This window comes from Carcharhinus amblyrhynchos, chromosome 12, assembly GCF_965287045.1.
Source record: "Carcharhinus amblyrhynchos chromosome 12, sCarAmb.v2.hapA, whole genome shotgun sequence".
NCBI lineage: Eukaryota > Metazoa > Chordata > Chondrichthyes > Carcharhiniformes > Carcharhinidae > Carcharhinus > Carcharhinus amblyrhynchos.
Genome location: NC_137335.1, coordinates 75,080,693 through 75,093,071, shown reverse-complemented (window position 1 = coordinate 75,093,071; position 12,379 = coordinate 75,080,693). Strand labels below are relative to the sequence as shown.

The window sequence follows — 12,379 nt, the reverse complement described above, 5'->3', positions numbered from 1 at the left end:
GTGACCAACATTTAGCATGACCTGGGACAGAAGACAATGCCAAATTCACAACTCCTGATCTTCAATGCTTTGGCGATATCCAGGGCTGACTTACCTTCAATCTGCTTCAATGCCAGAAGACAGCTTTCCCGGCTGGGAAAGACGAATGGATTGCTACAGGTCCGAATGGTGTCACACTCACACTTCCCATTGACTATGTTGCAGCCTGTTGCTAGGTTCTCATTGCAGGGCTCGAGTCCAAGAAGTTGGTCGTCTTCCCAGCTCTCGTCTGAAAGAAAAGTATTTTCAGAACATGGCCAGGATCAAAATAAGCCTACCATTTACATGTTGCTGTAAACTGTGCTTAAGTATCAAACTAGTCACAATCTTGGCACTAGTTTAGTCACTGATTGGTGGACTGGCTCCCAAACACTTGTTTATGTGAGACATATGAAGTGTTCTCTCTACCTCTCAATAACTCATCACTTCCCACATGATTTGGCTCCAAACTTTTCTTTTTAATTTTTAATTTTCTTTCTCTAAAGCACTCAGATTCAGCCAGGGCTTTAAAGGGGAATGTCAGAATTGATCAGAGACAATAAATAAAAGTACTTAAGCATCCCATGTATGTCCTACAGTACTTAAGTTTTGAGTAGCACAGTGCCTTTAAAAATAATGAGTATTTAAATGCTCCCAGCACTGCCAGCACCCCACAATAATAACGTCAGAAACTATCATTGGAAATGTGTGACACAGATGTGGCGTGGACACCAAGCACAAAGGGGACCCCAAAGAGCGATCTCACCGGCTAGCTTCAAGTTATTCACAGTCCTAGCGTACACACACACACACACACACACACACACACACACACACACACACACACACACACACACAACACACACACACACACACACACACACACACACACCTGCAACTGTATTTTCAGTTACTCATTCTGAACATTCTTCAGTTAACAAGGAGCGTATCAAATCATGGCAGGCACAGATTTAAAAAGAAAAACAGAACTGATCTTTTATCTTCTTCCACTACCTGTCAGAATTAGACATTTGACCTGGAACCTTGGTGCACAAAACTAAATGATATGGTAAAATTATTTGATAAAATAATATCACAAATTGTACTATATTTTGCATCTTTTACACATTTATCTTGAATTCTGCTTATACCCATCTTTGTGCCATTTTTTCCTCTCCACTATCTGCTGATTCACGTTATGCCAGTTCCACAGGTAACAGGAGTTCTGCTGTACCGCCCCCAAGTGTCCAATGTACATGTGCCAGCTTAAACCATGAGGTGCTGACAGATGACTAATGAACTGTGGTTGTGTAAGAACGTGTCCTTGTCTGACTTGCACCTTCCAGCTCATTCACTGTTGACTTGTGGCAAGAGCTTCCACTGTGTCTCAACCATCTCGAGGATGGATTACTCCACCATCCCACCACCACCCAATGCCACACCCCCCCACGCCGCACTCCCATCAACCCTGAGGACAGCTATTTCAGTGCATACAAGAGACTGATCCATGCTGAATATGGTTCAGCGTCTCACCACCTCCTGCATTTACCTATCAGCGTCACTAGGGGAGCTTCCATACAACTATCCTGCATAGCCACTTGGACCTCACCGGCAGCTTTCCCTCATCAATTATAAAGTTTCCTTTTGCATTTCATGGAGATAACATGGTAGAGATCTTTGACATTGCAAGAAATAAAAGAAAAAAAGTTTCACAGTGATAGCCATGCAAAATGAAACTTGGATTTAAAATACCTGAAAAATGGAGCTACCACCAAAACAAAATCACAGTAATTATAGAACGTAGAAGATAGGAGCAGGAGGCCATTCAGCCCTTTGGGCCTGCTCCACCATTCATTAAGATCATGGCTGATCCCATCCTCCCCCACCCATGTCCTTTGATTCTCTTTGCTCTCTTTGCCTCAAGTGCTACTATACTGAGGATATTTGAGCATAGTTCCTTTAGGTGGAGTTATCTGTTTTAATCCATTTCCCAGCCATTTTTTTCTCCCCATTCTTCCTTTTCAGATGTTCATCCAATTCTTTTTCTGCCCGACAGCCACTTGTGGTGGTGTTGCGGTCAGTGTCGCTATGTGTGAAATGACTTCTTCAGATTCTCCTCCATTCCAGTGTCATCAGCACACTGTGGTTCCCTGCTCCAGAAGGCACCAGATACAACGTTAGCTCAACATGCTTATTCCTCTTGTCGGCCCTTCGATTCTAACCAGGAACCTGTGTCAGCCCTTCTCAGCAGTCGAAGCATGGAGGAGGTCACAGCTGGGATAATAGACTGCAGTTAACATGCTATCAGCTCACTAACTCTAGTCAATACAATATGCAGCACTTATTAATTTTTCAATAAAAAAAATCTTGAGGTACTAAGGTGGGGAATGAATACTGTGGAAAAGGCAATTGCGAAATTTACTTGTTTCACAGAACTTTGAATTTATTTTTAATTTGAAGTGGATATAAATATAGTGCATGGTAATAAATTCATCAGTGATTGCATTATCCCACTTGCACTGTGGCCCACGTCTCAATTATCAGATAATTCTCCTAGGCTATAAGTTTTTAAGATTTAGGATACAATTCCCTTCTTTCCATGTCAATGTTCTGCTCTTCTCTTGTACAGGCAACGGACTCCTTATTAGGTAGGTTAAGTTCTCACTGGGTCCAGGATGTTCTCTGGGACCTTGTGGTTCCTCCTCTTGTCAATGTCCTCCCCTCGTACAAGCACTGACTCCTTCCACACTATGGCTTCCCTTTGATGGCCCAGCAGCCAGTTGGTCGGTATTTTCTGCCAATCTTGCCTGACTGGATGTGGCACCTTGGCTGAGACTGATTCTGGCCTCATCCTACCAGGCTCCAGCTGAGGTCACTGATGCTATTGGGTCCAATATCTCTGCTTTGCCCTTTGCTAACTCTTGTTGGATGCCAGAGCTAATGTTGTACATTGTCAGTGCCTTCTGGGACCAGGGAACCACAGTGTGCAGATAGAAAAAGTATATTTATCTATTTGTCACAAGTAGACTTACATAACACTGCAATGAAGTTACTGTGAAAATCCCCTCATTGCAACACTCCGGTGCGGGTACACTATGGGAGAACTTAGCATGGCCAATGCACCTAATCAGCATGTCTTTTGGACTGTGGGAGGAAACCGGCGCACCCTGAGGAAACCCACGTTGACATGGGTTGAAGTGCAGACTCCACATAGACAGTGACCCAAGCCAGGAATCAAACCTGGGAGCCTGGCGCTGTGAGAACTAGAATGGAGGGAAATCAGGAAGAAATCATTTCACACACAGCAACACCACAACACCTCACCTCACATAGATATCGGGGCAGAGGCTATAGCACCATTTATAAAGGAAGAATATCAAAGGATGGGGGGAAAAAGTTGAATGGCACAGTGGTTAACACACTGCTGCCTCACAGCACCAGGGATCTGGGCTTGATTTTGGCCTCGTTACGGTCTGTGTGGAGTATGCACATTCTCACTGCGTTTGCGAGGGTTTCTTCTGAGTGCTGCAGTTTCCTTCCACAGTCCAAAGATGTGCAGGTTAGGTGGGTTAGCCATGGTAAATGTGTGGGGTTACTGGAATAGGCTGTGTTGCGGGGGGGGGCCTGGGAAGGATGCTCTTCTGGAGAGTCAGTACAGACTCAATGGCCCAAATGGCCTCCTCCTGCATTGTAGGGGTTCTATGAATATATGAAAACAGATTAGCTCCACCTAAAGAACTGTGCTTCAAATATCCTCCATCTGTATAATTACTGTGGTTCTTTGGTGCTATTTCCAATTTTTCCATCATTTGAAACTCAGACTAAGTTGTTCCATCTACCAGAGCATCCTCACTCTCTGGCTAACATCTAACCGTGACATTAACCAAGACCTGGGCTTGGGTGCTCAGTAGTTAAACCTGCTGAGGCACTGAGGAGCCTGAAATAACATGCTTAACCAACACTCCCCTGCCAACTTCTGCTCCAGAATTTCATGCCAAAATTAGACATATAAAACACAAACATAAACCTTGTTTTGTTAAAAGTTAGGAAGTACAGTTGGTGGGCTTCGGAGTGTGCTGGAGCCACTTCTCCTTTGTGTCATCTTAAGCACTCAACTCTTGTTTTGCTATATCATGTGCTCCAGGGTTGGAAATGAGCCTGCAAAAGGTCCCAGTGGTACAGTAAAGGAAATCCTTGGGATATGAAGGAGAGAGGGTGGAGGGCTCCAAAACGTTCAGGATAAGAAGTGGGGGGGGGGGGGATGTTTCTTGAACACTGACATTCTTGCTGCCTAGGAAATTGGAAGAAAACTCTTGCTCCCAAGGCCAGATGTTGAGTTACCTTTACAAAACAAACACATTTCTCACGCATGCTATTTTTCCCTACCCCTCATAGTCTGAAACATTAGGAACATGGGGGCTTGGCTCCAGGCCATTCAGCCCCTCAAGCCTGTTCCCCCTCCCATCATTTCAATAAGACCATCGCTGCGGAGTGTGGTGTCAGCTCCACTTTCCGGTCCCCCAGAAACCCTGGACTCTCCTGCCTAGCCACCCCACCAAGACCTCAGCAACAAGATGGGATGAGTGCTAAGTGTGACAGTCGGCTGGACAGGCACGTAAACGATCCATTTAAGTTCCCGGACAATATAATTTGAATTCGCTTATTGTTTAGTCTGCTCCTTCGTGAGAAATTCTTTTCTTTTCCCTCTCCCTCTCCAAGGCTCATTGCTGCCGCCTGTCTTTGCAGGAAGAAAACTCAAGGCAGCGGACTTGCTTACGCCGTTCCCCACCCCCTCCCCTACCCTTCGAAAAGTCTGTCGCGCTAAAGCCAAATCTGCAGAAGGCAAATGTTTTCAATATCTTTGAGGGGGGGGGGGGGGGGAAATTTGGATGACATTTATGTTTTTGCTCCTCTCGCCAATTTGAGAGTCTTAAGGAGCTTCCAGAGGGAATAAAAACAGACCCTGCTTTCCAAGAGCTTTATTCACAGGTACAGCTCTGGTGCGGATTAAAAGCGAGTACGTGAGCGGATTAAGCAGCGGAGTGCGATGCCACTGCCCAGGGTAGCCTGGTACACTCAGTGGGCAAGGTGTTTCGCCCTTATCACTGTATCCTATTCAACTAAAGACTAAGCATCAGAGTGATTTGGTACTATTGTGCTCCACACCTGTAGTTTCAGTGACAGCAATCAGCTAAGGGAATAGGTGAAAGTTACCAGGAAAAGTTACTCTTGGCGTGTTGCGTGTGTGTCTGCTGCGTCCCCGACACACAAGGACAGGGAGAGAGACAGAGAGAGAGAGAGAAAGCATTGCCTCCCGACAGCTCGCACTGTCTTCCCGGAGGCAACAGCCACAGCCTCCAAAATCTTAGAAGCCGATCCGTAATGAGACATAGCAAACATTCCTGTCAACCTCCCCCCACCGCACCCCCCCCCCCCCAGCCACCACTTCTCTCTCAGCAGCCCACACTCAAAGGCAGGGCTCGCAATAGCGAATCCAAAAACAGCAAGGCATCTGTTAACAAGCAAAGAAAAATATGGATCGCTGCACATTCAACCAGTTCGCAGCCTCATCAGGGGATGCACTATATTATACATCATATATATATATTAAAAAGTGAATCCAATGCTTTGCCAGTCATCACACTAGAATGCAGAAAATAAAACCCACAGCCATGCAGTTAATACCTAGCCGCGATCCAATACACAATCTCAAACCCCCCACCAACCAAAGGTGCATGCCTCGTATTTTTGGGAAACACTGCGGGGCAAAAAAACATGTTTTGGCTGATGCTAGGCTGTACAAATGTAATGTGAGATTTGAGGAGGGTGCGGGATGGGGGGGGGGGGCATGGTCTGTCCCCCTTTCCACTCCAGCTGAAACGGGGGAAAACAGCAACTGGATCTAACTTCACTCCAAGTTACAGCATGCCATCATCGCGCCATGTTAATGAGAGAGAGAGGAAAAGATAGAGAGGTAGCTAGAGAGGAAAAAAGAGAGGGGAAGAAATAAAGAGAGGGAGAGAGAGAGAGAGAGAAAAGGAAAGGAGAGAGAAAGAGAAAAGGAAATAGAGAAAGAAATAGAAAGAGGAAGGTAGAGAGAAAAAGGAAGAAATAAGGAGAGGAAGAACGAGAGAGATAGAGAAATAGAGAATCTAAGAAAGAGAAATGAAATAGAGAAAGAGAGGGAAAAGAGAGAGATAGAAAAAGAGAGAAAGAAAAATAGAGAGAGAAAGAGTGAAACAAAAATACAGAGAGGAAGAGAAAATTAAATATAAAAGGGAAAGAGAAAGAGAAAAAATAGAGAAAGAAGGAGGGAGCAAGAGAAAATAGAGGAAGAAAAAGAGAAAGAAAAAGAGGAACAAAAAGAGGAAGAAAGAATGAGAGGGAATAAAGAGGGTAAAAAGAGAAAGAGATGGAGAAAATGAAAGGGAGAAAGAGAGGAAGAGATCTCCGCGCAGTTAGTTGAAGCTACCTTCGCAAAGGCCGACTTGGTAGCCGGTGATGGAATCGCCATTGAAAGGGGGTCTGATCACACAGCGGAGGCCGCGATCGCAAGTTCCGTACAGCCCGTACACCCCGCCGCAGCTCTCGTTCTTCTGCCGGGCGCAAGTGGAGCAGCAGCCGCAGAAGTCCATGACGATACTCCCGGGGCAGTTCCTGGGCTCCTCGCATTTGGATTCCTCGCACGGCAAACACACCAGAGCCCGGCCACTCTGAGCCAAGAAGTGAAGGAGCTGCAGTACCGCCAGCAGCTTGGCACCCAGGTACATCCCAGAAGAAAACATTGCTCCTCGCACCGCTATGTTTAATTTTCCAAAAAAAAGACCACACAACAAAACACACACAAAAAATAAATCCCCAGCCAGACAAAAAAAGAGGGGAGGACAAAAAACTTCCCTTTAAACAACAATAAAAAAGATACTTTCTAAAATCACGGCCAAAGTTTCCAACAAGAAAAAAAAGAAACTCTTCTTGAACGATCACTTCACAGATGCCACTTCGACACAAGACAGCAACATGCAAGGGAGAAAAGAAACAAGCCTTTTCTTTTTGCCGTCTCCTGAAAAAAAATCCAACAACAAAAAAAGTTTCTTTCTGAGGCGAAAGACTTGAAGAAAGTTGACCCAGCTTCTGATTCTCTTTCTCCAACACCCCCACCCCTCTGCTCCACTTCCAACAGGATCAGGACTTGTCCGTTTACAGCTGAGAGTTCTTTCCACACCAGGAAAAAATGTTCCGATTTCTTGCTTTCTTTCTCAAAGTGAAGGTGGGTGGGTGGGAGGGAGGGAAGGAGAGAGGAGGGGTGGCAGAGAGATGGGGAGGGGAGTGTTTTCCTCGCAGCTGTAGAGAGTAGATAGAAGTAGCTGCTGCCGCTTGCTGCTGCTGCTGCTGTTGTAGCTGGGGCAAAAGCGGTCGATCTCAGCAAAGCGGCTGCTGGCGACTGTCATATGAAAGGGGGAAGGGTTGGGGTTTTTAATGGGAATAGTTCAGTGAGTGAGTGAGTGCGGGGCGCAGCGCTCCGGATCCGCACTCAGACACATGGATACACACACATTGATACAAGCAAGTAACTCAGGCCGGACCAAGCAGCCGCATTCCCCAGCCTCCCACCCCCCCCTCCCCAAATAATCACTCATGTCAATCAAACACCCCCCCATTGTGACGTCCCCACGCTCCCGCCCCCTCCCCCCGCTCATTGGCCCGACCCTAGCAGAATATTCAAATCAGACCCCGCCTCCTTCTCCCTGCCCGCAACAGCCCAGCCGGAGTGCGCACGCGCGCATTCCAGACATTGTTACAAGGGGGGTGGCGGTGATGTGCTGAGAAATGCGCTGTGAATTCTCCTGCCTTTCATTTATTTACCCCTCCTGGCTGCTGGGTGGCCAGCCTGATGTCTGTGTAAATGTGTGTGTGTGTGGTGTCAATGTGTGCATCTGTATAATTGATATCCATGTAAATGTATGTATATATTTGATATTTATGTAAATGTTTGTGTATATATATGATGTATATACAAATGTTTGTGGGTTATATATATAATAAATAATGGATATAACCTGGCAGGGGTGGAATTATGAGGAGGCAGCTAGCCCCATTACACTTGGGCTGTGTTAATTCCTGTATGAACCTGTTGGACTTTAACCTAGTGTTGTAAGGCTTCTTACTGTGTTTACCCCAGTCTAACGCCGGCATCTCCACATCCTGCTTCCTGCGATCATGGTTTTCCTGTGCTAGGGTATAGCGAGGCGATCGGGGCAGCCAATGAGGTTGAAACGAGGCTTTTTACCTGATGCAATTTTTCAAAGCCATCTCGGCCTTTTGGCTAAGATGAAACGTTGGACCAAGCCCGGGAGGGGGTGCAATGCCTCATCCCGTCAGCTTGGATCTTGTTTGATCAAGCCCAAGATGGGATGTATATGTATATATTATTAAAAGCAAAATAGTGTGGATGCTGGAATCTGGAACAAAAACTGAAAATGCTGGAAAATCTCAGCAGATCTAACAGCATCAGTGAGGAGAGAATAGAGCCAACGTTTTGATGTATATTCTTGTCTTGTCAGCTTGGATTGGCGCGTCCCTCGTGTTTGGACTCTAATTGGACTTAATTGGCTTTTTTGATTAGGAATGAAGTAACAAAAGATACAAAAAGGACTCAATTCCGGAAGGTTGGTGGCAGTAAATGCCAGATCTTAAAAGCCCCATCATTTTCACAGGTAAAGCCAATACATTCTGCAAATTCCCAATAAGCACACGTGTGTGTATTAACATATAATGTATTAACATATTTACCTATAATTGATTTATATGTAAATACATGTGTATAATATATGATAAATATTGCATACAATCCTGGGAGGTTGGCAGTAAATGCCAGATCTTACAAGCCCCATCATTTTCACAGGTAAAGCCAACACATTCTAGAGATTCCCAATAAGCACACGTGCGTGTATTATATATAATGTATGTAAATGTGTGTGTATATATGTTATGTATGATAATGTATACAATACTTTGAGGTTGGTGGCAGTAAATGCCACATTTTAAGAGCCATATCATTTTCACAGGTAAAGCCCACCCATTCTGCAGATTCTCAATAAACACATGTGTGTATGTATATATATGTAACATATGATAAATAATTTATACAATTCTGGGAGGTCGGTGACAATAAATATCACATTTTAGAAGCCCTCTCACTTTCACAGGTAAATCCTGAAGATTCCCAATAAACATGTGTGTGTACAATATGACATATATATAATTAATGCATATGTAAATATGTGCGTGTTTATGTATATATAATATATGAATAATAATTTATACAATTCTGGGAGGTTGGCGGTGGCAGTAAATACCGCATTTTAAAAGCCCCATCATTTTCACAGGTAAAGCCAACACATTCTGCAGACACCCAAGAGACACACGTGCGTGTGTGTGTGCGCGCAAAAAATAAATCTCACTACCGCAAAAAAAAGTAGACGCCGATCAATAGTTCTCATGTTCAAAAGAATTGCGTTTCCCTATCTGGAGTGACCCGTTCACTTTTTAAACATGTTAAGCGTGGCCATTTCCCTAGGCTCTTACAGACAGTTCCTTTTGACATTTACAGTAAGGTTTTCAAATGACTAAAAAAATCCAATACTTCAGCACGGGGTGGGGGGTGCTGGATTCACTTACACAACACTTAAGACTGAAATTACGGGAAGTAACTTAACCGACCTGGGTGGAACAGACCAAAAAATTGAAATGTAAGTTTCTGTGTGTCTCTCTCTCTCACCACCACCCCCCCCCCCCCCGCCGGATTAAAGTTTTAGACTTGCAACTGCAGAACCTACACCCACCCTCCTCTCTTCCCCTGTCCTAATTTTAAAAAAATACCCCACAAAATAGCCGCAGTGATGCCGAGAGCAAATGAGGCAAAAAGGAATTTTCTCTGCAACATTCCATCAGTGTTACTCAAATAGTTTTCCCACACGTGGGGGCTGCAGTTAATCCTGCTTCCAGTTCGTACAGGAAAGAGAGAGAGAGAGAAATACCCTAACAACTCTCCCCACCGCCCCCCACCCCACCACCCCCCGCCTCCTGCGCTCAGAGAGAAGCTTGTCAGCAGTGTTAACTCGGGGACGAGAAAGGGCACACTGTTTGACAGAGGTTTGTCTCTGGAAACATGGAGGGAGAATTAGGCCAGCACCGCGGTGAGGTTGTTGTTCAGTTGTCAATGTTTGGGGTGGGGGCTGTCAGCCAGTGTGATGCCAATTTGTTCGTGTCCCAAATGTCTACCAGTCGGCTGTTCCCACCCCCCGCCAGCCACCCCCAGTGCAAATGAAAAAGGGTTCCAAAACACTTCTCAGATCATTTAAACCTGGGACGGGATAAAGCCAGGGTTTAAGCTGAACGGGGCTGGGTAATTCACTCCGGTAAACATTAGATCCTGTCCAGTGGGCCCATAGTTAACCTAGGCAGACGCACATCCAGCAGGGATGATATTCATTCATCTGAATTGGAAAAAAAAGCGTAAATTACTGTGATATGTTATTCTTTAAAATAAACAGGAGTTCCATATGTTTAAACTGATTTGCCATCTGGCCCACTCTCCGTGATTGTAAATCTCCTTCCCACGTTGCCTGGATGGCCACACAAGCCTTGGAGATCTGAAAATTGCAGAAGAGCAGCAACTCGATCTTGTGGCCCAAGCCTGTGTCTGACTATGATGTGGAGATGCCAGCCTTGTGCTGGGGTGGGGCACAGTAAGAAATCCCACAACACCAGGTTAAAGTCCAACAGGTTTATTTGGTAGCACGAGCTTTTGGAGCGCTGCTCCTTCATCAGGTGAGTGGAGAGATGGGGCTCACAAACACAGCATATATCGGCAAAATCAGATTTGCAAGATATTTTTTCTTTCCAGAAATTGAAGTGTGTGTCAATATGTGTGATCTGCTTGGAGATCCTCCGGAAGACGGTTGAGGACTCTGGGTCTGTACTCGTTGGAGTTTAGAAGGATGGGAGGGATCTAATTGAAACTTAGAGGATACTGTGAGGCCTGGATAGAGTGGATGTGGAGAGGATGTTTCCACTAGTAGGACAAAGTAGAACCAGAGGGCACAACCTCAAGCTAAAGGGACGATCCTTTAAAACAGAGATGAGGAATTCCTTCAGCCAGACAGTGGTGAATCTGTGGAACTCTTTGTCGCAGAAGGCTGTGGAGGCCAGGTCATTGAGTGTCTTTAGGACAGAGATCGATAGGTTCTTGACTAATAAGGGGATCAGGGATTATGGAGAAAAGGCAGGAGAATGAGGATGAAAAAAAAATCAGCCATGATTGAATGGCAGAGCAGACTTGATGGGCTGAGTGGCCTAATTCTGCTCCTATGTCTTACGGTCTTATAAGACCTGAATTCCAACCATTATCTTGCAATTGTGTACTTATTTAAATATGCCGAGTTTGTGGAACTCACCTCTCCGCTCATCTGATGAAGGGGCAACGCTCCCAAAACTCGTGATTCCATATAAACCTGTTGGATTTTAATTTGGTGTTGTGAGACTTCTTACTATGTTTGAATAGAAGAGGGTTAGTGTGGGTTTCCTCTGGGTGCTCTTGTTTCCTCCCATAGTCCAAAGATGTTTAGGTTAGGTGGATCAGCTTTGGTAAATGCACAGGGTTACAGGGATAGGGTACAAAGGGTGGACCTGGATAAGATGCCCTTTCGGTAAGTCGGGCCAAATTCGATGGGCTGAATTGCCTCCTTCTGCACTGTAGGGATTCTATGGATGATATAGAAAGAAAGACTTGCATTCATATAACGCCCTGGAGGAACCCCCAGACATCTCAAAGTGCTCTACAGCTGATGAAATACTTTTGAAGTGTAGTCAGTCACTGTTTGAAGTGTAGATAATGAGGGACTTCAGAGCTGCATACAAAAAATTCGGCCTGTCCTTGAATGTCACCAAAGTAAAACTCATATCAGACCTGGTAAATGAAATACTTCACCCCCCAAATATGTTGAAGGAGAGACTCAGGAATATGTTGAGCTTTTCCCACACCTTGGCACTTCCCCCCTCTGGAAAGGCCACCATTGACGAGGACCTGCTCTGCCACCTCAGCCTTCTGCAAGCTACAACAACGAGTGATCGGTCGCCAAGACCTTTGCAAGTTAAAAAAAATCATAGTCTGCAGAGCAGTCATTGTCACTACTTTCAGTGAGACCTGGACTGTGTATCAGCAACACAGAAGCAAACTAATGAGAAATTCCACCAGCACTGCCTCCACCACATCCTCCAGATTCAGTGGAAGGATTGTCAGGCAAACAGTAGTATCCTTCTTGAAGCCAGCTCCACAAACAATTCAAGCACAATTCCTGCA

General features: G+C 45.2%; 1 protein-coding gene across 1 annotated transcript in view; it reads right to left on the bottom strand.

Annotated features, from left to right (window-relative positions):
- crim1 (cysteine rich transmembrane BMP regulator 1 (chordin-like)) overlaps window positions 1-7,604 on the bottom strand; it is a 207,191-nt gene extending 199,587 nt beyond the window's left edge. Inside the window, exons 1-2 of the mRNA XM_080200734.1 lie at window positions 6,491-7,604; window positions 95-268 (exon numbers count right to left, since the gene is read on the bottom strand). Of these exons, the coding sequence (XP_080056860.1) occupies window positions 95-268; window positions 6,491-6,803 (487 nt within the window). The 5' untranslated portion in view covers window positions 6,804-7,604. The remainder of the gene's footprint in view (window positions 1-94; window positions 269-6,490) is intronic.
- Window positions 7,605-12,379: the final 4,775 nt, after the last annotated feature.